This window comes from Elgaria multicarinata, chromosome 3, assembly GCF_023053635.1.
Source record: "Elgaria multicarinata webbii isolate HBS135686 ecotype San Diego chromosome 3, rElgMul1.1.pri, whole genome shotgun sequence".
Classification (NCBI taxonomy): domain Eukaryota; kingdom Metazoa; phylum Chordata; class Lepidosauria; order Squamata; family Anguidae; genus Elgaria; species Elgaria multicarinata.
In genome coordinates this window covers 131,217,543-131,240,717 of record NC_086173.1, presented here as the reverse complement: position 1 = coordinate 131,240,717, position 23,175 = coordinate 131,217,543, and the positions used below count along the sequence as shown (strand labels likewise).

The 23,175-nt window shown below is 42.2% G+C and overlaps 1 protein-coding gene across 3 annotated transcripts in view; it reads left to right on the top strand.

Moving 5' to 3' along the window:
• Positions 1-6,563, top strand: part of PPP4R2 (protein phosphatase 4 regulatory subunit 2) — a 35,714-nt gene extending 29,151 nt beyond the window's left edge. For all 3 annotated transcript variants that reach the window (XM_063121893.1, XM_063121891.1, XM_063121892.1), the window contains 4 exons: positions 970-1,044; positions 1,832-1,975; positions 2,679-2,944; positions 4,187-6,563. In XM_063121893.1, the coding sequence (XP_062977963.1) occupies positions 970-1,044; positions 1,832-1,975; positions 2,679-2,944; positions 4,187-4,500 (799 nt within the window). In that variant the 3' untranslated portion in view covers positions 4,501-6,563. The remainder of the gene's footprint in view (positions 1-969; positions 1,045-1,831; positions 1,976-2,678; positions 2,945-4,186) is intronic.
• Positions 6,564-23,175: the final 16,612 nt, after the last annotated feature.

The window sequence follows — 23,175 nt, the reverse complement described above, 5'->3', positions numbered from 1 at the left end:
GAGTGGAGGTCTGTTCTGTTCATGGGACACTCCCGCCAGTGAAAGGGGGTTAGTGGCTGGCACTGATTCCTCCTTCCTTCTGCATCTCCTTGTGCACCTGAAAATCTTCTCTAGATGGTTGGGGGACCTTGAAAAATCTTGGAGGAGTGTAGGAGGAGGGAAGAATGGGCAAAAATTGCTTCCACCTTTGGTTAATGGGATTCTTTTAGCCCTTCTGTGAATGGAAGGAATCCTTCAATTTGCAGAAAGGACAGGGGATCTATTGTTAGTTGTAACCATAACTTGAGGCAGTGTTCTTGGAGGATTATTGAGTAAACTAATCTAGCTAGAGAATTAGTATAGCATGGGCAGGGACGGGGTTGGAGCACGCTGCCCAGATATTGTATCTGTCTAAAGCCTAGTGCATACAAACAAGAGCCAACTTCATGGCAACTTAAAATTATACCCTGAAGTAGCTATAAAGTTTGCAGTGGCATGGAGGGAAGTGGCTGGTCAGCATAGTGAGCCACTGCTCATGCACAGCTTGCCATGTGGAGTTGCTTGCATATTTGAATGCATTGATCTTACTCTGAACTGATCACAAAGCACACATATTTGGAAAGGGTGGAGCTGAGAATGTAGAGATTTTGACTGGCAAAAATTAGGTTTGTGTTGCCCAATATTTACTGTTTTGTTTCTGGTTTGATATTTATTTGCTATTCAGCTTTATTGAAAAGAATTTAAACAGAATCAGAATAGTAGGGGCCTATATGGCCATCGAGTCTAACTCCCTGCTCAATGCAGGAATCCATAAGGTAGGTTTTGCTTAATAAGGATAGATAATGGGATTAGAAGTATGTTAATTTGAGGTATAAATAATACTTAAGTGTATCCAAAAAAAGCTACAAGTATTTGATTTTAGCCAAAGTATTATTATTTTTAAATTGCTTAAACACTGTAGAAGTCTTACAACACTGTCATTTCTTGTAGGAAAAATAATTCCAATAGTTTAAACAGGATGAATGGTGTAATGTTTCCCGGAAACTCACCAAGCTATTCTGAGAGGTAAGAGAAAATGCTTAAAGAGAGAATAACTACCCTAGAAAATATAAGTTGATGGTTTTAGAATTTGGATGACCTGCCCATTTTATGTTGGGTATTTAAGCATAATTTCCAATCTTTTGGATCAGCCCTTTTCCTTTCACGCAAAGAAAGGAAAGATCTGTGAAGGCTCAGATATATTCATTGCAAGGGTTCCTCCCATTAGTAGGAAAACCAGCCTTTTCTAGATTAATGTTTCTTTGTACCTATGTAAATTAATTATCTAAACTATCTTATATTGAAAGAAATGTATTTTTCGTTTAAAATTAACTTTTTATAAAATAATTAAATTATACATACAATTACACATATATCCAGTAGCAAGTTTACTTTTTTTTTTTTAACAAGAATGATAAAATTACAGCAGAGGAAAAGGATTTCATCTAATATTTTATTTGGCATTCCAACATTTCCTAAAACATTTCCATTCTTTCACAAATTTATTAGATTTGGGCTGCAATCCTAAACTCATTGGCTGGGTGAAAGTGCAATTAAAATCACTAGGATTACATCTGAATTCCCATGTTTAGGATTATGCTGTCAGATTCTCCTTTCTTCAGAAAGTGTTCATAATCAATATAGTTAAGATATAATATTTTTTCTGACAAAATCATGTGAAATAAAAGAATCTCCTTGTCTTTAGCCACAGATCTTTGTTTTAAAAAAGAGAACTAAATATAATTTTGGATCCAGTGGAAAACTGACATTCAAAAATTGATTAATCAAATATAAGACTTCTTTGTCTTTGCAGATCCAATATAAATGGTCCTGGAACTCCTCGACCTATAAATCGACCAAAAGTTTCTTTGTCACCTCCTATGACAACAAACGGTTTACCAGACAGCCCAGAGAATAAGGAGTCAGGTCTCCCACAAGCAGAAGAGAAAATTAACAGGTTTGTAAGAAGAGTACATGTACCAGGCGATTTGGTTGGCTTTTGTGTTTCACATAGACTATTTTTATAATTTTTAATCCTTCTTCAATGCAAGCTATACATTTTCTCCAAAGAAATGTTGCATATTTTGAGAAAGTATTTCCTTTCCCCTGAACCCTTAAAAGTCCTTTGCTTATGTGTACTCTGACTCATGCACAGATTTCTTGTGTGCATGGGCTATCCCTTATCACAAATAATCACTAGATCAGGACACTGGGTTGCTGTTTATAAATAACTTACCCCAGAGTGACCCAATTGTTCCCATTAACACCAGTGAGACTATTAGATCACGTCTGAGGATAATGAGAAATTTGTTGTGTGTTAACTAAAGAACTAATAACATTGACTAATGAGAGCAGAATTTTCCAGCTGAGCCTAAATGGTGGCATAGTAGTCTTGTCACTGATTGAATTAAATTCACTCATCTGAAATCAGAGCTCAGACTATTGTGATTTTTCATCGGATTTTTTGCTTTCATCCTTCATATGGCACAACAAGAGTAGTTTCTTGGTTTGTACCAGAATGTTTAATTTAATGCACACTTAGGCAAAGTAGTAGAAATGTTCGTGACCCAAAGAGGCTAACACCGTAATCTACAATGGATTTGCCTATGTGTTGATGTGGGATATGAGGTTTTGTATCTACACCAATTTTTGTCTTCCAGTGAATCACCAGCAACTGAGCCTGAAAGAGTCCAAAGCAGTCCTGTAAAAAATAAGCATCCTGAAGAAGATCCAGCGGATGTTGAGGGGCGTGAGGTAAAAAGACTTAAATTTGACAAAGAGAAGGAACTTGAAGAAACTTCCAACCAAAGTGAAGCTTGTTCAGCAATGGTAGAAGAGACTGAGACAACCTCTGAATCTCAAGAAAAAGAAAAAGAAACCACTTCGGAGAGACAGCATTGTAAAGAGGAAGATGAGGAGGAAGAAGGTATATTGATTATTCAGTGTCAAGAAGTCATATTGATTATTCAAAATAGACACATTGAAATCAAAGAGAACTTATTTAGTTATGACTAACTTAAGTCCCATTGATTTTCATAAATCTCTTCCAGGTATGACTAAGCCTGGATCCAATCCCATATATTTACATTTGAGGATATTTTTACTGAACTCATCATCTTAACAATGGGAAAGAAGCAAAGGAATGAGAAAACTTAATTCTAGTCTTTTTAATCATTTTTTGTACACACATTGCTTATTACACTGGTACTGAACTACCAGTTCATGTAGACTGCATGTTAAAGTCAATGCTTAATCTGATGATTTCAGTAACTTATCCAGAACTGTACATAACTCAAATTCATGTCAACACCCAGATTGAATGTCTATTTATGTTCTGTAAACCAGGGTTGTGAATACTTGTCATTTCCACAAACTTGGATTCACCTGTACATGGTGTACATGTTTCCCAATTGATAATGTCTCCCTTCAGCCTTAAGGCCAACGTGAATGTAGGGTCGCAATGGAGCTGCAACATTTGACAGACTATTTTTGTCTATTCTGCTTTCTCTATTGGGTGGGATTAGAGTTGGCCCTTCCATTAGGCAAGGAGAAGTGAACCACTTCAGGTGACTGATTTTTTGGTGTCATTAAACGATAGCAAATTGTCAAGGATTTCATTTATTATGATTGGATCACCAAGGTGCATAACAGGATTGCCATTTGGATTTTCTTATCTAGGCCACAAGATGTCTTGAGTTACCTCTGGTTGAAAGACTTGGGGTGTGTATCTATTTACTTCCTTTGCAGCAGAGGAAATAACAAGGAATGTATGTGAATGCTGATACACAAGAGTTATATGTGGTGTATGTTGCACACAGTGCAGAATTCATTAATGCCCCGAGTCAGTCTTCTAGCATGCTTTGGGGGAAGATACGCTATTGGCATGCCACTAGAGTTCGTTTGTGCTAATACTATGTCAAAAGCGCAAACAGATCTACAGCATTGGTTACTGCCCATTGGGCAGTATCCTACACTGATGAACTGCTAGCATAAGTAAGCCACTTTTGACAAACCAGTTTACCCTATTGGCATACTGAAGTGTTGGATATTGCCCAATATAACAAATTACATGTTTGCATACATAGTATTTATATAGCATTTCTTTGAACTTTTTAGTTTTGATCTTCTAAGTATGTATGCTTAATGCTAAATTCTAACTTTATTCCAGAATCCCTCATGACACCAAGAGAAATTATTCCAGAAAGAAAAGATCAAGATAAAGACAATGTATCCTTAACTGTGAAAGAAGATATTTCTGAGGAGAATAATCAGATGGAGGAATCTGACCAGACTCAAGCAGAGAAGGACTTGCCTTCTGAAGACAGTGAAAACAGTGGATCTGTCAGTAGCAGAGCTGACTGCAGTGACACAGAAGAATTGGGCTCATATGTTAGTGAAACTCCTGAAACAGCATTGGAGACCCCAATGGAAAACAGCGACGAAGCCACAGAAGCTGCAGAAGAACCTATGGAACAAGACTAATTATTTAAATACACTTAGAGGCAGTATTTTCCATAAGGCTCTGGTTTTACACTGTATAAATAATTTTATGTAATAAAAGTGGACCTTTAGTTTTACAAGAGAAGCAGGCTGTAAATTGAACTTCTCAATGCGTTAAATCCTGAAAGAGTTGTACTTGTTACTGTGAAATACCGACTCCTTCAGGTCCTGCTTACCGCTGAAATTTCGGTATGGTCAAATCAGTGGTCTGTGTATAGTTTTTTTATTTAGAATTAAAGTTTTTAAACTGGAAGGTAATTATAATTTTGACAACTTTTTGGAGATTACCACACTAAGGATGCAATCCTATGCATGTTTACACAGAAAAAAGTCTTACAAAAATAAGTCATGTTGGGAGTTGTAGGACTTTTTTTCTGTCTAAACATGCATAGAACAGCACTCTTAGTTGCTTCTCTCTCTCTTTATTTCCCCTGAATGCTATAGCAGTTATTTTCTGTTTTTGGATACAGTTTCAACATTAACGTGAATTATAGGGTTTCTAATAGGTTTCCAGATTTTCATTTAACTGCATTGTGTGCTTTAAAAAAAGCTACACATTTTAGATACAGTACTTGAAAACATGCTGATCTAAAGAAAACCTATGTTTGCACTCTTAAGATTATGCCTTTTTTCTCTAATGGAAGCAACTGAGTTCATTTCACACAAGGCAACATTTTCACCTCTGTATAAACCAAATAAAAGTGGGCCCACCTGATATCCTGAAGATCCAAACACTGTTGAAAGTACCAGGTTAAATACATTCCAAGAGATCTGTTCAAATAAAACACTTTCATACATTTCTGAGGTGCCTGAATGAAAGCTTTTCATTTTATTCCTGAGAAAATGTGTTTTTAAGTTGAGAACAGACTTCAAAACAATAGCTTCAGCTTTTTGTAGGGGGAATGTTTGCAAACCTGACAAGACAATTTCTCTGAACTGAGGCAGTTTCTGGCCTTAGATAATTGTTTCAAAGAAGGCCGATCACACTGATAACAAGACATTGCATCATTGCATACACTATAATTAGTTATGTACCTTATTTTAATGGCTGGCTAGAAGTTGTAGGGGTGCATTGAATCTACCATAATTTGTACATCATTTTGAAAGTGTAGTAAATATTTTTTGAACATGCTCCTTGACAGCCAGTGTTAACACTTTCTTTTCCAAAACCAGCTCAAAGCACAACGACTGCTTTAAATTCTTCACATTATATTTTTCAGACATCGACATGTAAAGACACTCAAGATGCAACCTCCCAGTCGCATTTACTGGCTGCCAAATTTATACCTGTTTCTTCAACTGTACTTTTTTGATATTTAGAATTTTTAAATTTCTGTAAAGTAGATTTTTGTAGATTGTAAAGAGTGCTCACTGCCATTGTGAAACGGTATATAATTGTATAATTTGTGTGTAAACTGGATGCTTGGGCTTTCAATACAGTATTCATATAAAGCAATAAATATTAATGTTATAAAATGTTTGAGTACATTTTAATCAAAATACAATAGGAATCCCTTTTTTAAGAGGTGAAGTTGCATACTTTGAAGTACAAAAATAACCACCAAAATGCATGCTAACAATTCTTGTACTGCATTGTGTGCTTCATTTTGGAGAAGGGTGGGCTTCGAATTCAACTTGTATTCCAGAATAATTTGGCTGAATTTGCATATTTTAAGGTGATAATAAACTGTGCTGTCTATCAGGTTCAGAGCAGACAAAGAAAATTCCTAGTGCTGTTCTGCATATAAGGGGAAAAAACAGTTTTTCTCAATTATTTCCCTTTCTGTAGCAACAGCAGGAGGGTTGGGTGTGTACAATAAGGATTATGGAGAGCACTAAAACCAAAACATAGGAATTAGCAAAACATTTCCAAAAATGCAAGGCTAGAAAACAGCTTTTCTTTTACTCCTCTCCGTTGCTTTTTCTTTCTTTCTTTCTTTTTCAGGGATATTTTGCCAATGAGAACAAATTTTAAGTTTAGAGATTTCTGAAATTTTCTTTAGAATGTTTGTGAAAATATTGTTAATAAACCTATTCTTTAAGCATCTGTGATCTTTTGACATGTTTATTTTAACATCCAGTGACACCTGATTTCCCTCATCTTGTGAGCAATGGATTTATGAATTGTAAATGTAATAATGTAATGGCAGCAGGAGCTTGAAAAGTTAACTCAGTGCAATTCTGTATATGTCTACTCTGAAGTAAATCCCATTGAGTTAGTATTAGTTATTTGAGTTTTTTTTTTTTGTGACATCTAATTTAATTTCAGAGAGAGTGGTATGATGCCTGCCTTTGGGCATTACAGATAAGATTTGGCTTTGTAGGCACAATTTAGTTGCTAGCTTCATACAAGCCAACCAGCTTCAGGGAGCTTGTATTCGTTCTTGCTGTCCAACTGGCAATGACCAGAATGTTGTTGTCATAACTTATTTTTGGAATGAGTTCTGCTGCATTGGGAATTCCCATTCTCTGCAGAAAGATGCATTTGGCATGTGCACAGTGTCATGCCCTAGAGCATTTCTTCCCTAGAAAATGGGTTACCCTGGCACAGGCAGGTCTTTGAATATTGCCCATTCACAAAACAGCAGCTTTTTTTTTTTTGCAGCTAGTTCTATTCAGATCAATGGGGCTTGCTTTCAAGTAAATGTGTTAAGTATCTGGGATTTAAGTCCTTTCCCTAATTACAAAGTGTATTGTTGGGATATGGCTGCCTTCTGTGCTACTTTAAAATAAACCTAATCACAAATGCATACTATGGAAAGCAGCCAAGCTGTAAAGGCAAACGAATTGCAACATTTCTGGGCTGAGATCAGACCTGTGTGATGTTCTTGACTAGCTTCTTGTGTATGAAGGCTGAGGACACATCCAGACTACAGGTTAGTTCAGCCTTCCCTGACTTGACTGGATGTGCTGGCTGGGGGCAATTGGAGACTTAGACCTACATATCCGGAGGGTACTAAGTTGTTTGAATCAATTTCTTTTATGGTGATCGCCTTCATTGCTTCCAATATGTGGTTTTGGAAGCACACCTTGATTTCTTGTGTTTTTGCTTATTTTAGAACAGGTTTCTCTCTGTTGATGATAGAAATTATACAGGCCTATGTCAAAGTGATTAATTTGTATTTGTCATTTCTAATTTAAGAGAGCAGAAAATTTAAAATATAAATATTAGCTTTTCAAAGTAGAGATTAAAAAATACCACCTGAAAGCCCTATTTGTATCTGTTCCCCAAACACCCAAATCCTCACTTTAAAATATCTTACATTCTTCATGGTCTCTGTGCAGTCACACACCTGGGGATTTGTACTTGTGTAGAGCAACTTCTCAAACTTCTCTAGAGCTTAAGAGGATAAAAGCTGGTACATGCTCCACTCCTCAAACGAGAAGTCCCTGCAGTATGTACATGCCTCACTCAGACAAGCACCTTCCTGCTCATTTGTAAGTAACAATTATATTTAATAGGGGAACTATTTGAGCCCATCTAGTACAAGGACAGGCAACCTAGTGCTCTCTAGATGTTTGGATCTACAACAGCTAAAAAACCAAGAAAGTTAAGGTAATAATGGATTTTTTGTGAAGTTTTCATATTAAAGTAAAATACAAAAAATATTTTTAAAAATATGTATCTAAAGAATATAAAGAGCATATATATATATATATATATATATATATATATATATATATAAAAATATACTTTATATTTTCAAAAATATTTTTTGTGTTTTACTTTAATATGAAAACGTCGCTATAAAGCCATTTATTACCTTAACGTTACTGGTTTTTTAGCATATTGTGTTTGGCTAAGGTTAGCACCTGCTTTGTATGCAATGGATCTATAACTGCCCTCCACACCTGCACGTATGGCCAATGGTGAAGAATGATGGGAATTTTAATATAAAGGATTGGGAGGCCTTTGAGACATCTTTTTAAACCAGTGAAAGTGATCAAGGGAAGGCCTGTGAGGGGAAAACTTTAAAAAAGAAGCTGTAAAAGCTAAAACAAAAAAGCTGCACCACTTTCCTAATGTGTTTTGCGATTCTGTCTTTATCAAAGGCAATTGATTTCTTAAAATCTTCCAAATAATGCTTCTAAGTCATTGATGGAAGTCAATGAGCCTGTTCAGGCATTCCCCCTGCCTCCACGTGGGCTGTGCATGCGACTCATTTGCATAATCCCCATGATGCAGCATGGGTTGGTGCATTGTCTGAACCCGGCACTTGGTGAGAGTGGTTTTCTACCTACCCTTGCAAGTTGTGGGTTGTAAGGTGGGTAGGAAGCCACCCCTACTGTGCCATCCATGGGATTTGGGTGACATACCAGCCCGCGCTGCATCCCAGGGGTTATGCAAATAGTGGGAATTCACGGGGGCAGGGGGAGAAGCCACAGTGGCTTCTTTTCCCGACGTGAACATCCAAACCCAGTCAATGAGTTACGAATACATCAAGATGAGAACACTATGCCATGTGTACTGTCTTCCGTTGCCTCCATTATTGTATCTTAACCTATGGTTTGACAGGTGAATTGTTTAATTTTAATTCATATTTGTCTTATTTGTAGCTGTGCTGTGTTGAATTTTCATAACTGGGGGACTGTTTTATTTATGGTGGGTTTTTAAAAGATAGTTGATTCTTCTATTCTGTCATGCTCTTAAAATGTTCAGCAATATTTCCCCAACATGATTATACTCGCACACCATATCTCTTCCCTCTTCTGCTTCTCCACCACTATTCTCTCTCTACAAGTAAGATTGCAAACTGGCAAAAGATCCCCCAGCCTGCACACTAGGGGTGGAGATTTTCCTGCCCTTTGGTCAAGCCAAGAGGATTAGGGGGAGGGGCACCGAAGGCAAGACTCAAATGGCCAAGGAGCTACCTCCTCTTCTGCACTTTGCTTGGTTAGCTGCTCACCCTTTTATTGGAGCTTTCTGATCTCAAAATCTGCAAAGCGTAGAGGCCCACAGTAGCCCATCCCAAGTAAATAGAGGGACACTTGGTTCCCAAGCACCATTTCTCCCTTTGTATTTGGTAACCAAACAAGAATGGGACAGGGAGAAGTCAGCAATTCAAGCTTGATTTACCTAAACCTTCGTTCCCCTAAAATTGGGATATGATAAAAAAAGAGAGCGCAAGAAATAAAAATGAATCCAATAGGGATTTTTCACTAGATTTTTTTAAAAAACTATTTTGCTAAAGGGTCAAAGTGAGAGTAGGGTTCAGATTACATGCCTTATCAATTCATGTCCTTGTTTCTCAAACCTGTTGCATACAAAAGGTCTGTGCTCAATTCAGATAGGCTTGCTTTGCCCTCTAGTGGGAAACTAGGTTCCCTGTAGCCAGAGAGATGCCTTGCCTTGGCCTTTTTTGGTACCGCAGATGTTTTTAGTCAGCAATAAGTTTTGAAATCTTGACAGATCAGTCAAAACAACATAATTCAAGGGACTTAAAAGTAACCACAATAGAAGAGCCATGGGGATCATTCAAGTTTTGAGTGCAAATGTTTGGCAATTAAAGGAGCCAAAATATTTTGGAAGGAAGGGGAGAAAAAAAAGTGAAGAAGCAGAAGAAGAAGCTGTTGCCTAAGCTGTGAAAACAAAATGGGATAAGAAGAGGCCCTTCAAATGTGAAATACTTGTGGACAAAAAGAAAATCTGCAAACAGTCTGAGAGGTGGAGGAAAGAATCTCACAAAGAGTTTCATGGGATGGACAAGTAACTAGCACTCCTTCAGAAAGCAGTATAAAGAAAAAAAGCATCACAACATGGCTGCCATTGATTCCCATATTGAAATGAAGGGAACATTTGCTTTTTGAGTGCCATTTCGTATGCAATGTCATGCATTTTTTTGCAGATATGTATATTTGTCCTCCATGAACAAACTCACTTTTCATGAAATGTGAGCACACTGCCTGAAACAGCTGAGATTTATTTATTTATTTTAAAAAATCTTTTAGGGCGTAACCCCATACATGTTTAGATGGACAAAAGTGCTACAACTTCCAATGCTGTCTAAATATGCATAGGATTCTGCCCTTAACGTAAGGTCCAAAGCAGACATTATTTTAAATGTGTGTCTAGCAGCTACATTATTCGGAATGGCAGAAGCGAAATATTTTTCAATGCTTAATATACCCAAATATCGGCGCGCACTAACACTGGCAAGATTTAATGTCCTGCCATCTACTCTGTTGCAGGGGAGGTTTTAGAAAATTACTTTTCATGATCGCTTGTACCCATGTGGAAGCAATGAAATTGAATCGGTTGTCCACGTTTTACTCTGTTGTTTCTATACAAAGATTAGAGAGATATTATTATTTGACACCAGTTTAGAAATTAATGCACTTCTTCATTACTTCAGGGCCACAGAGGACAGAGACGCAATCGAGGCATTTGCAGAATTCTTTTTGAATGCTGTGAGAATAAGGTCTCTCCAGAATTGATTCTGCTGCATACTTTTCAAATCTGTATGTAATTTTGCCCTACTCTTGTACATGTGTAATGTCTGGTCGGTGTCCGTAATAAAGTTGATGATAATTATTTTCAATTTTACTCTACAGTAGGTGCAGCGGTCCCATCATGATTGGGACCAAAGTGTGTGTGTGTGTGTTTAAGATCCAGAGGACATAACTGCTAGACCAGAGATGGGGAACATGCACTCCTCCAGATGTTGGACTTCCAACTCCTATCAGCCATTACTCATTGGCAGTGCTAGCTAGGGCTGATGGGAATTGCTGTGCAACAACATCTGGAGGGCCACACATCCCCTATCCCTGTGCTAGACACACATTTAAAGTAATGTCTGTTTTGGTCCCAAGATGGAACTATATATAAGTTTTATAAATTCCAGCCACTGCAAAATGTAGCAGCCTAACTCATGCAGTGCCTAACATTTGTATTAGTGGTTGCTGGCTAGTTTCTTGTGCAACTCTAGAAACTGGATTAAATGTCTACGTATCCTGCGCCCAGTATATTGCATGGAGTGTTACCTCCTTTATGAATCCCTTTACCTATTACATCCAGATCTTTGGGCAATTCCCTGCTTGCTACCTGCTCTTTCTTCTTGGGGTGTGATGCCTGAGAGTAAAGATACTTTTCTTTCAACATGATTTCCAGATGATTGTATTGAATCAGTTCATCCGGGTTTGAAAATTGTGCTTGTATGCTGGAGCTTAAAAATAATAAATCCATATCAGCTAAATTGATGTTCATGATTTTTTGTTTGTTTCTGTATTTGCTTCTTTGTATCTCTAGATAGGAAGGCAAACTGGTATATAGGTGCAATAATCAAGAACGAAGGAGCTGGAGTCAGCGCAGAACAAGCCGCTACGCTAATCGGGGCATGTTGCTGGAACTGTTGGTTGGCCACTGTGCGAACAGAGTGCTGGACTAGATGGACCCTCGGTCTGATCCAACATGGCTCTTCTTATGTTCTTATGTTGCTGATCCTGGGCAAAGACTTTTTTATTTATCCAGGATTTACCATTCCTATGACTTTTTTTTTTAAAGCCTGATATTTGCTGTTGCAAGCTGCCCTAAAAGTACATGTCTGGGGCAGGATATAAATATATAAAATAAGAACTAGGGTTGGACATAATTTAGTTCAAATGTTATTTAAAAGAGAGAGAAAATAACTAGGGATGTGCTCCGCTTCTCCTCGAACCGGAGAAGCAGGAGCGGAGCGGGGGGCTTCGCCTACCCTTAAGGCGGAGGCGAAGAGGATTGGGGGGCCGGCGGATCGAGGCGAAGAGGATCGCCTCAATCCGGAGCTTCGCCTGAAGGTAAGTGGGGGGGAGGGGGACTAATCTGGCGCTGCCGGCGCCGCCATCCATGTGGCGGCGGCGGCGGCAGCACCAGGTAAGGGAGCAGGGAGGAGGGACGCTTACCTTCCTCCGTCGCGGGCTTCAATTGAGGCCCCGGTTGAAGCCAGAAGTGAAGGCCGAGGCCTCTTCCAGCTTCAACCGGGGCCTCAATTGAAGCCCGCGATGGAGGAAGGTAAGGGGGCGGGGCAGGGGCAGGGGTCTGGCCTACCTGGTGCCGCCATCCATGCAGCAGCGCCGGCGCCAGGTAAGGGAGGAGGGAAGCTTACCTTCCTCCGTCGCCGGCTTCAATTGAGGTCCCGGTTGAAGCTGGAAGTGAAGGCCAAGGCCTCTTCCGGCTTCAACCGGGGCCTCAATTGAATCCCGCGACGGAAGACGGTAAGGGGGCAGGGTAGGTGGGTGGTTTCTCTGGCACCGCCGCCGATATAGTGACGGCGGCGAAGCCGGATCTCGCTCCGCGGAGCAGAGCGGGAGACGGGCGGAGCGGCGCGAAGAGGATCCCCTAAAAATAACCCTATATGCATTAAATGATATCATGTATTTAACATATTGTGTAATTTGGACCATATAAACAGTAATTTCTTAAAATTTGAATGCACAGAGGCAGAGCGAAAGAGCCAGAAGTTTAGTTGGATCTGTTAAATATGTTTTTGAGTTTGCTAAATATGTTTAAATAAACCAAAGCATGTTTGAGGGCTTGGTTTCACTTGGATGCTTGTCAGTCATGTAGTACACTTGCACCTTAGTGTAGGTACTGACACAATTTCCCCATCCGTTCTTGGACACCTTTACCCCAAATGTTAGAAAAAGGGGTGGCAACTCTATATCCTATAGTAGGGGACTTCATCTGCCTGGATACTGTAACCTCTGCCCGACAAGTTTCCCCCCATAATCCCTGCTGTCTGGTAGCTGTTGTGTTTACCCAGGGATGAAGCAAAGGTAAAGAGTGTTGGAGAGACACAGAATGGTTCATGGAATGCTGGGATTGGCTGAGGGTGGGAAGTCCAGATTCAAATCCACAATTAATTATGAACCTCACAGGATTACAGAGAAGCTAAACTACGGCCTTAGCTAGACCAGGCTTTATCCCAGGGTGATCCCTCGGATAGTCCTTGTGTGTCCAGATGATGCACAGGGGATTCCGGGATCAGGGAGGGATCATCCCTCCCTTGCCCCAGGATAGAGCCCTCCCCTTGGGCCCACTTTTTCCACGGTCTCACGCTGAGCCCGAGACCGCGGAACATGTGGCCCATTTCCACAGTTTGACCCAGCTCCGCACGATTACTTGCACGGAGCCGGGGGCCGCTGCACCCATCAGAGTTAGGGTGGTGGGAGAGGGGAAATTAAACTAAATTTTTAAAAACTTTTACCTTCAGCGCATGAGTGTTTGTGCGCTCCATCTTCTTTAAAAATAAAAAAATGGCGGGTGTGACGCCTCTCTTCCCGAGGTCATCGCTTCTCACGTGTAAACAGAGGAGGGATCTCGCATTAATCACAACATGAGATCTTCCCTTCTCCATCGCGGAACAAAAGGTAGGTTTAGCTAAGGCCTATATCTCTAAACCAGAGTTGTAGAACCTCTGGCCTGTGGCCAATCCAGCCCTCATGGGTTCTCCAGAAGGCCACGCCCCTGGCCACACCTTCTTTCCTCTGACCGTCAATCATTTGGTGGTCTCTTGGCGTTTGTGTTGTTTTTTCTCCATTTGAAAAGCTTGAAAGGCTTTCCCTAAGGCTGAGGAAAGAGAGTTTTCCCCTAAAAGATGCAGTGAAAGCATTAAGCTACCTTGCCCCATTTTTTCTTCAGTCCCACCTGCCCACCACTGCAATGCGCCCCCTGGGAGCTTCTCCAAAATTGAATCTGGCCCTCAGGCTGAAAGAGGTGCTGCTGGGCTCCTTTTCTAAGCCTCTCTGAGGAAGTGTGGAAAATGGATGTAATAAAGGGTGTTCACCTATGCCAGAGTGTGCTAACGCTTCATAGGTTCACCCTTGGAACCTGGGGCTAGATCCTGGCCTAAAATACAAAACAGGTCTTGATATCCAGGCAATTGGGGAAGGAATATACAAAGTTGCCAGGCTAAGTCTGACTAAACCCCAGTGACTGGTAGTAGCTTTCCAGGTCTCCAAGCAGAGAACTTCCCAATACTCACTGCTCCCTAAAGTCCTTTAACTGGAGATTCTGGGATTTGAACCCTTGGGAGTTCATGCATGCAAAGCATGTGCTCTACCAGTAAGCTTCCTCCCCTAAAGGAGTAGGAAACCCTTCAGTAAAGAGCTAAAACATTGTGACAGCTAAGTGCTGTCCGGGAACCAGAAACACACAAAACGCTTGTCCTGCCAGAGACTGGCATGTATAGCGCGACGTCTGGCAATGCTTATTCAGCCAAGGCAATGACAGGTTGACATGAAACAGTCCGTAAATCAAGAACATCTTTCTGATTTTTACAAATAACCTGTCTAGTGCCTGCGCTTGTATGCATTCCCTTGGGTGACTGTTGGATGGCTTAGAAGTGGCTAATTATTAGCTGCTTTAACTAGAGGAGAAGTTTGATCTCTGTAATTGTCTGATGGTATCAGGCTGGTGATTTGTGTCTCTCAGGAATTCTCCAGAGAGGCCTGTCTGGCAGGGCAGCAAAAGGCACACTGAATTTTGTCAATTCAGAGCTTGGTTCTGCAGGCGAGCACCAAAGACATGCCTACTATTTGATGTTGATGTTTAATCATGTCATAATGGTTGTGGCTGCAGGTTTCACGTTGGGTTTTTCCCTGCATTGTTTTTATTTATTTTCATTTTGTTTTACTTTTTGTACTGTATATTTTTAATGTATTGTATACCACCCAGAGAACTTCAGATATTGGGTGGTTTAAAAATACTGTCAATAAATAAGTCAATGGTTTAAACAGATGAACTATTTAATTTTGGCACTCTGTAAAAGATGGCAAAGACTATATGTACATCCTCAACTAAATCTAAATCTAAGGGATTAGCAGGGCTTTGGTAATAGTAGCCCTGCTATTTTGGAAATGGCTGAACAGCTGTTTTACAAATTTGTGAGCATTTCTAGGCAGTCATGACTAAGCCTGCTGATATACCACTCTTGTTATGATCTCCCATCACCATCATCACACAATACTAGTACAAACCAGCAATTTTGAGCTTAATCAACAATTCAGTTTAAGTTAAAAATATTTGGATTTTGGAGGATTTAGTTCCTTTGATTTGGCAGTCCTGTCTTTGATTAAGTGTGTGTAACTTCCATTGAGATCAATGCAACTTAGCTGTTTGTAACTATCTCTGGGATAGTAACCAATGATCAATGAGGATGTCTGGATAAATCATTAGGGTAAACTAGAGAGAGAGAGAGAATTCATTCTCTTTCTCTCTCTCTCTTAAACACACACACACACACACACACACACACACACACACAGAAATGCATTTATAAGGGCATCTTTTTGTTTCTCTGTATGGTAAATAACCCCACAATCCTTTTCCTGGTTCTGCATGTATGACAGAAATAGTCTTTACAAATAAGTAATTACATTTTTTAAAAAATGCAGGATATTATTATTATTATTATTATTATTATTATTTATTACATTTACATACTGCCCCACAGCTGAAGCTCTCTGGGCAGTTTACAAAAGTTAAAAACAGAGAACATTAAAAAGAAATACAGTATACAACATTTAAAAGCATAAAAAGCATAAAATACAAACAAAAACAGACAATATCCATTTAAAACAACTATTCTGGGGTCAGTTAAGAAACTCAGCCTATGATGCTGTTAGATGCCTGGGAGAAGAGAAAAGTCCTGACTTGGCACTGAAAAGATATCAATGTTGGCGCCAGGCGAGCCTCATCGGGGAGATCATTCCATAATTGGGGCCACCACTGAAAAGGCCCTCTCCCTTGTTGCCTTCTAGGATACTAGAAGTATAACTAGGCATGCTATTTTTACATGCCATGACAAATATATGAATCAAGAATAATGTACACAAGTCAGATGTGCAACAAAATGTTGCAGTTAACCATTTTCATCTCCGTGATATTCCATTCCATTCCCCTTCCCACCAATTTCCCATTCTCTCCCTCCTCCCTGCAGTCAGCAGTCTGACTATACCTAGGACTTATTGGACTGCTTAGAGGCTGCCATCCATTAAGATTTCTTTTCTAAAGGTGTTTTGTTACCTTGGGAATTCCTCACATCTGCAGATAACCTCCCTCTCGCGTGTGCATGGCTACAAATGCAACTGCACTCCCTCTCTGAAAATTGGAAGTAGTATATATGATCCTTATAAGTTTATTAATAAGGCGTACAAAGAATTCTTCACAATCGGACAACAATATGGCTTTCTAACTGGTTCATAAACCTCGCAAAGTTCAGTCACTGTGTTGCTAATTTGAAAGGCTTTGCTATGCAATATTATCAGTGACCAGTAGAGGGAGCACTATGTTCGTAAATTGGCAGTGGGTAGCTCAAAATTTGTTATTCAGCAAATAATATTTGGAGCCAATGGGACACGGGAAATTGAGATAAAGAGTTTTTGTCTCAATATATTTTGAGAAATTGCATGTGTGTGTGTGTGTGTGTGTGTGTGTGTGTGTGTGTGCAATTACAACAGAAACAAAAAGAAGGGGAAGAAAAAACTGAAAGAAAAAAGAAAGAACACACCAAAAAGGCAAATCTCTTCACAATAATTGTTAACAACACCATTAATAAAAAGAAAAGAAAAAGAGTGAAATATTGAATGCGTCTATTTTATAGAGATCAAAAGGCCTTTTTTGCCTTTATATTCATCACAGGAAGAAGGGTGTAAATATGGTTACCTGGTGGCATACATCTATGCCTCCCCCCACTCCCCGAGCCTCCTCAGACAGGGCTATGCACAGGCGACAGCTTTTCAGGCAGCTGGCATCAAGGGTAGGCCCGGTCAGCTTCAAGGGCCAGTGTGGCTGGGCACCTGCTGAGGACCCACACCTCAGCAGCTGGACAGCCATCTGTCAGGCATGCGTTAAGGTAGATTCCTGCACTGAGCAGGGGGTTGGACTCAATGGCCTTGTAGGCCCCTCCCAACTCTACTATGCTATGATTCTATGATTCAGCATTGCAACCTGCTTGTTCACTTGGCTCTCGCTCTGGCCCAGACAAGGGTGGTGGTGATGAGGAGACGCAGAAGTTGCCACTGCCTGCTTGCTCATGGACCCCCTGCCTGTCAAACAAGCGAGTGGTAGCAATGATGAGAAAGAGGATGAGAAGCAATTGCAGCTGGTGACAATGGTGGTGATAAGGTAGACTCAGTGAAGGAGGGGAGCCATTGAGGGTGTCTTGACTGGGGCCCCTCAAAGGCCTGGGGCTGGCAATGACAGTGAGAGCCAGGATCATATCGCTGTCAACCTGAGCTAATGATATATCTACCTGACTGCTCATTCGAGAAAGGGTGCAGAGAGAATGCAAGGTTAATTCAGTAATGCCCTGCTATTCCAGAACCCTTTTATTTCCTAACAGTTTGTTAGGTGTCCCTGTAGAATGATGAAATTAACTAGACCAGAAGCCGCTTACAAGGCTGTGTAGTAAAACCCGCCGTGTGCATATTGACTAGGTCATGGGGAAGTATGTGGAAATGTGAATTAGGAAAATGGAGCAAATAGCCTCCCCCCTCCCCCCAAAAAACTTCTCTCCATCATTACATTTAACATAACTCTCAATGCATTGTACTCAGGCACAGTGAATTAATTGTGTGCTGTCCCCTTAAGACCAGACCAGCCTCCAGATTTTCCCCTTCATCTCTTCCCTTTTTTACTTATTGTTTTAGTTAAAGCATTAATATCCTGCCTCTCCTAAAACATTCAATGTGGTTAACCCCAAAAGGGAAAAATACAAATTCAGTAAAAGGTGCAAGAGCATTTTAGGAGAAGCCCTGCTGCAGGACTGCCTTTCGACTAAAGAGCGCACACCTTGTTTCCTAGGACAGTTGTATCCCCCATACCACTAAACACAGTCCTGCAGCTCCCTGTAGCCACTTGCAGCAGTATGGGAGGGTTGTGGCCTGCAGTTGGCTCTCAGGGGGACCAGAGTTGCCCACCCCAGTTTTAGAGCCTTGTCAGGGAGCTGTGTGTAACCTTGCTTACATTACCAACAACTGCATTTACAGCCTGAATGCAGTAATCAAGAGACAAGAGACAAGCACACTCACAAAAACATAAGAAGAGCCGTGCTGGATCAGACCAAAGGTCCATCTAATCCAGCATTCTGTTCACACAGTGGCCAACTGGCTGCCCATGGGAAATCCACAAGCAGAACATGAGTGCAGCAGCACCCGACCATCCATGTTCACCAGCAACTGGTGTACAATAAATAGACTTGCTGCCTCTGATACTGGAGCATATAGCCATCAGGACTAGTAGCCATTGATAGCCTTCTCCTTCAAGATAATTTGAGTTACTCATGTTTGAATCGGCTGGTAAAGATGGAATGGCTCTTGTTGCATCTGTTGCCCATTGAGACTGGTAGGGTGGAAGCAAGTGTGGCTAATGGTAAAGGAGCCAACTAATTCTGCAGTCCTTCTTCCTTGCAATGGCAGTAAGAACACTTCAGCACTGCAGTACAATTCTTTAATGGTTAACATCTAAGTGAACTCAAGACAAGTCTCTTACCTTGGTTCTATAGATTTCCTTGCTATTATACTTGATTCTGCTGGGGAAAAGGGATGTGGCTTCCATTCCCAACCTTTCCTGTACTCCAGGTAGGCCACTATTCCTGGCAAGCTCAGGGATAGAGTGGCGCTTGGGGCATGTGTTCAAACCACAGAGCTGTGTGTTCTGCTTCCATCCCACAAAGAAGCATGCACACACAGAGAGAGATGTCTCTTGAGCAGCCTTCTCTAATCTGGTGTCCTCCAGATGTTTTGGGTTACTGTTCTCATCAAGCCCTGTGGTCAGGGATAAGGAGTTGCAGCCCCAAACACCTGGAGGTCACCAAGTTGAAGAAGACTGCTCTAGAGTCATTTTCTATTGATGTTCTGTTCTCTTCTCAGTCTTCTGGGACATGGTTTGATGGCTTCTCTTGTGCTGGGCTCTGAAGTGGAGGCAAAGGGTTGGTTCAGACGACAACACTAAGCCATGGTTAGGCCGCTAACCCTTTTTGCAGCAAATGGTTAATGAGCATGTTTAAACCGTGGTTATGTAGACACCATGGTTAGGAATTATTCGCATGCTAAACCATAATGTTTAGCTCAAAATGCATAGCTACCATGGCTTAGTGTGTCGTCTGAACAGGGTTGACATGGGTAGCTGGCACAGGCAGTCTGCTCTGCTGATCTTCCTCTCAGCTCTGCTTGAGTATCATAGAATCACAGAATAGTAGAATTGGAAGGGGCCTATAAGGCCATCGAGTCCAACCCCCTGTTCAATACAGGAATCCACCTTAAAGCATCCCTGACAGATGGCTGTCCAGCTGTAGGCTCCATCTGACGCGTATTTTATTGCACACTCATTACTGGGCACTCACAGATTTTTTCACAGGTTCCTCAAATGATGTCGTCTGCCTCCCACACGCCTTCTGGCCTTCCTTGTGCCACAAGAAAAAACACAGAAAGTCCAAAATATTTTTAAAACCGGAAGTTACTGTTCTCTCCTGTGTGCAGGAAAAGCAGTGTGATTAGAATGCCCGACTGAATGGGCCTTGTGCTCATTGTTTACTTCCTGCTTTGAAACAGGAAGTAACTGAACAACGAAACCAGGAGCGGAGAAGCAATGGTAGGGAGTGTGTTTTCCCACGTGTGATGGAGCCCTGCATCTTGAATGCCTCTAGTACAGAATCATAGAGGAAGGACCAAAGCTAGAGAATCCTGAAGGGGAGGTCTTAGTGAGGGTCCAAGTTGATGGTGGATACAAGTCCTAGGGGTCTGGGGAACCAGGAATGGGGCTGCTGTTAAGCTTATTACCATGAAGAGGTCAATGAAATTAAATTTTAAAAGATCATGCTTAAGAATCTTTATACAAACTTAATTCCTTTTATCTATGGGGTGTCCAAATCTTGTGAGATTTGCTGGAATCTGTCGTGCCCTCACTAAAGGAATCCTCTTCAGATGAAGAAGTAGATCCTCCAGAAACCAGGGAGACACCACATCAGCCACTGACACCAGCCCAGGAGGAGCCTGGGCCTTCAGGGGAGAAGGCTCCAGGTCCTTCCCTGACATGGGGAGGGACCTCTGACTCTGGAGCACATGCTGAGCAAACCCTTGACCCCCAGGAGTGCCATCACCTCAAACAATAAACCAGTAGGCCTCCTGTAAGAAGGAGTGTTTGGTTGCAAAGGTGGTCTCCTCAGGAGAAAGCAACTCCTCTTGAGTAGGGCTCTGGCCAGAGAGCTCTAATGGATAGCAGGTGAGTCTGGGTGGGGCTCAGGAGCCTTTGTGAGTAAAAGCGGCTCAGGACTTCATAGCTGCCATGACAACCATGGGGCTGTCTCAACATGTCATCGGCCCAACACATGCAAAGGGACACACGCTTGATCTGGTTTTCTCGACTGGGCAGGAGGATGGTGATCTGGAAGTGGGGGAATTAACATCTACCGCCTTGTCATGGTCAGATCACTTCCTATTGAGGTTTAGACTTTCGGCGGCCTTTCCCCTCTGCAAGGGTGGGGGGCCTATTAAAATGGTCCGCCCCCAGAGGCTAATGGACTCCGATGGATTCCAGAGGGCTCTGGGGGATTTTCCTGCTGATATGGCCGGTGCTCCTGTCGAAGCCCAGGTCGCTCTGTGGAATGCAGAGATGACTCGGGCGGTTGACACGATCGCGCCCAAGCGTCCTCTCCCTCTGAGCAGAGCCCGGTCAGCTCCTTGGTATACACCTGAGCTGAGGGCAATGAAGCAAGAGGGGAGACGGCTAGAACGCAGGTGGAGGAAAACTCGTGCTGAGTCTGATCGAACACGGGCTAGAGCTCACTATCGAGCCTATTCTGTGGCGGTGAGGGTGGCAAAGAGACAGTTCTTTTCCACCAGCATTGCATCTTCTCAGTGTCGTCTGGCGGAGCTTTTCCGTGTTGTTCGTGGCCTGTTACACTCTGGGCCAGGGCGAGAGATGGTGGAACCCTCGGTACACGCTGTGACGAGTTTGCACGGCACCTTGAAGATAAAGTCGCTCAGATTCGTCATGAATTGGACACCACACTTAATGCAGCACCACTAGTAGAGGCGTTCAGAGCACCGTCCGGCTCAGTTTTATTGGATGAGTTTCAGTTATTGAGGCCCGAGGATGTGGACAAGGTGCTTGGCCAAGTCCGGTCGACCACCTGTGTGCTTGACCCTTGACCCTCTTGGCTCATTACATCAAATAAGGAGGGTATCGCCGGCTGGGTCCAGGAGGTTGTAAATGCCTCCTTGAGAGAGGGAGTGGTGCCGGCCTCTTTAAAAGAGGCGGTAATTAGACCACTCCTGAAGAAGCCTAACCTGGACCCGGAGGATGTTAACAACTACAGGCCGGTGGCTAATATCCCTTTCCTGGGCAAGGTGCTTGAGCGGGTGGTTGCAGGACAACTCCAGACACTCTTGAATGAAACGGATTATCTAGATCCATTTCAATCAGGTTTCAGGCCTGGTTTTGGAACGGAAACTGCCTTGGTCGCCCTGTGGGATGACCTCTGTCGGGAGAGACAGGGGGAGTGTGACCCTGTTGGTTCTCCTGGACCTCTCAGCAGCCTTCAATACCATCGACCATGGTATCCTTCTGGATAGGTTGTCTGAGCTGGGAGTTGGAGGTACTGCGTTGCAGTGGTTCCGCTCCTACTTGGATGGCCGATTCCAGAAGGTGATGCTGGGGGATTATTGCTCTGTGCCGTGGCTCCTAAGCCATGGGGTTCCGCAGGGCTCTATTTTATCCCCTATGCTGTTTAACATATACATGAAGCCGCTGGGGGAGGTTATCCGGAGATGTGGACTGAGGTGTCATCAATATGTGGATGATACCCAGCTCTACCTTTCCTTTTCATCAAACCCAGGTGAGGCAGTAACTGTTCTGAACCAGTGCCTGGGCACGGTAATGGACTGGATGAGGGCTAACAAACTGAGACTCAATCCAGAAAAGACGGAGGTACTGTTAGCGGGTGGTTCATTTGTCCGGCAAGGTGATGTTTGACCTGTCTTGGACGGGGTTGCACTCTCCCTAAAGGATCGGGTCCGTAGTTTGGGGGTGCTCTTTGATCCAGAACTGTCACTTGAGGCACAGGTGAACTCAGTGGCAAAGAGCACCTTTTATCAGCTTAGGCTGATATACCAACTGCACCCTTATCTGGACAGTGATCGCCTAGCTACAGTTATCCATGCTCTGATAACCTCTCGTTTGGATTACTGCAATGCGTTATACGTGGGGCTGCCTTTGAAAATGGTCCGGAAGCTTCAGCTGGTACAAAACAGGGCAGCCCGTTTACTAACAGGGACTGGCTGGCGAGATCACATTACGCCAGTCCTTTTACAACTTCATTGGCTGCCAGTCCAGGTCCGGGCCCGATTCAAAGTGCTGGTATTGACATTTAAAGCCCTAAACGGTTTGGGGCCAGGTTATTTGAAGGAACGTACCTACCCGGACCTTAAGATCATATGTACCTACCCGGACCTTAAGATCATCTACAGGGGCTCTTCTCCGTGAGCCCCTGCCAAAGGAAGTGAGGCAGGTGGCTACTCGGAGGAGGGGACCCCGGTTGTGGAATGAGCTCCCCAGAGAGATCCGCCTGGCACCTACACTGTACTCCTTTCGTCGCCAGCTGAAGACCTTTTTATTCACTCAGTATTTTAAAACTTAATTTTAACTTAAATTATACTGTTTTAACTCTGTATTTTAACTTT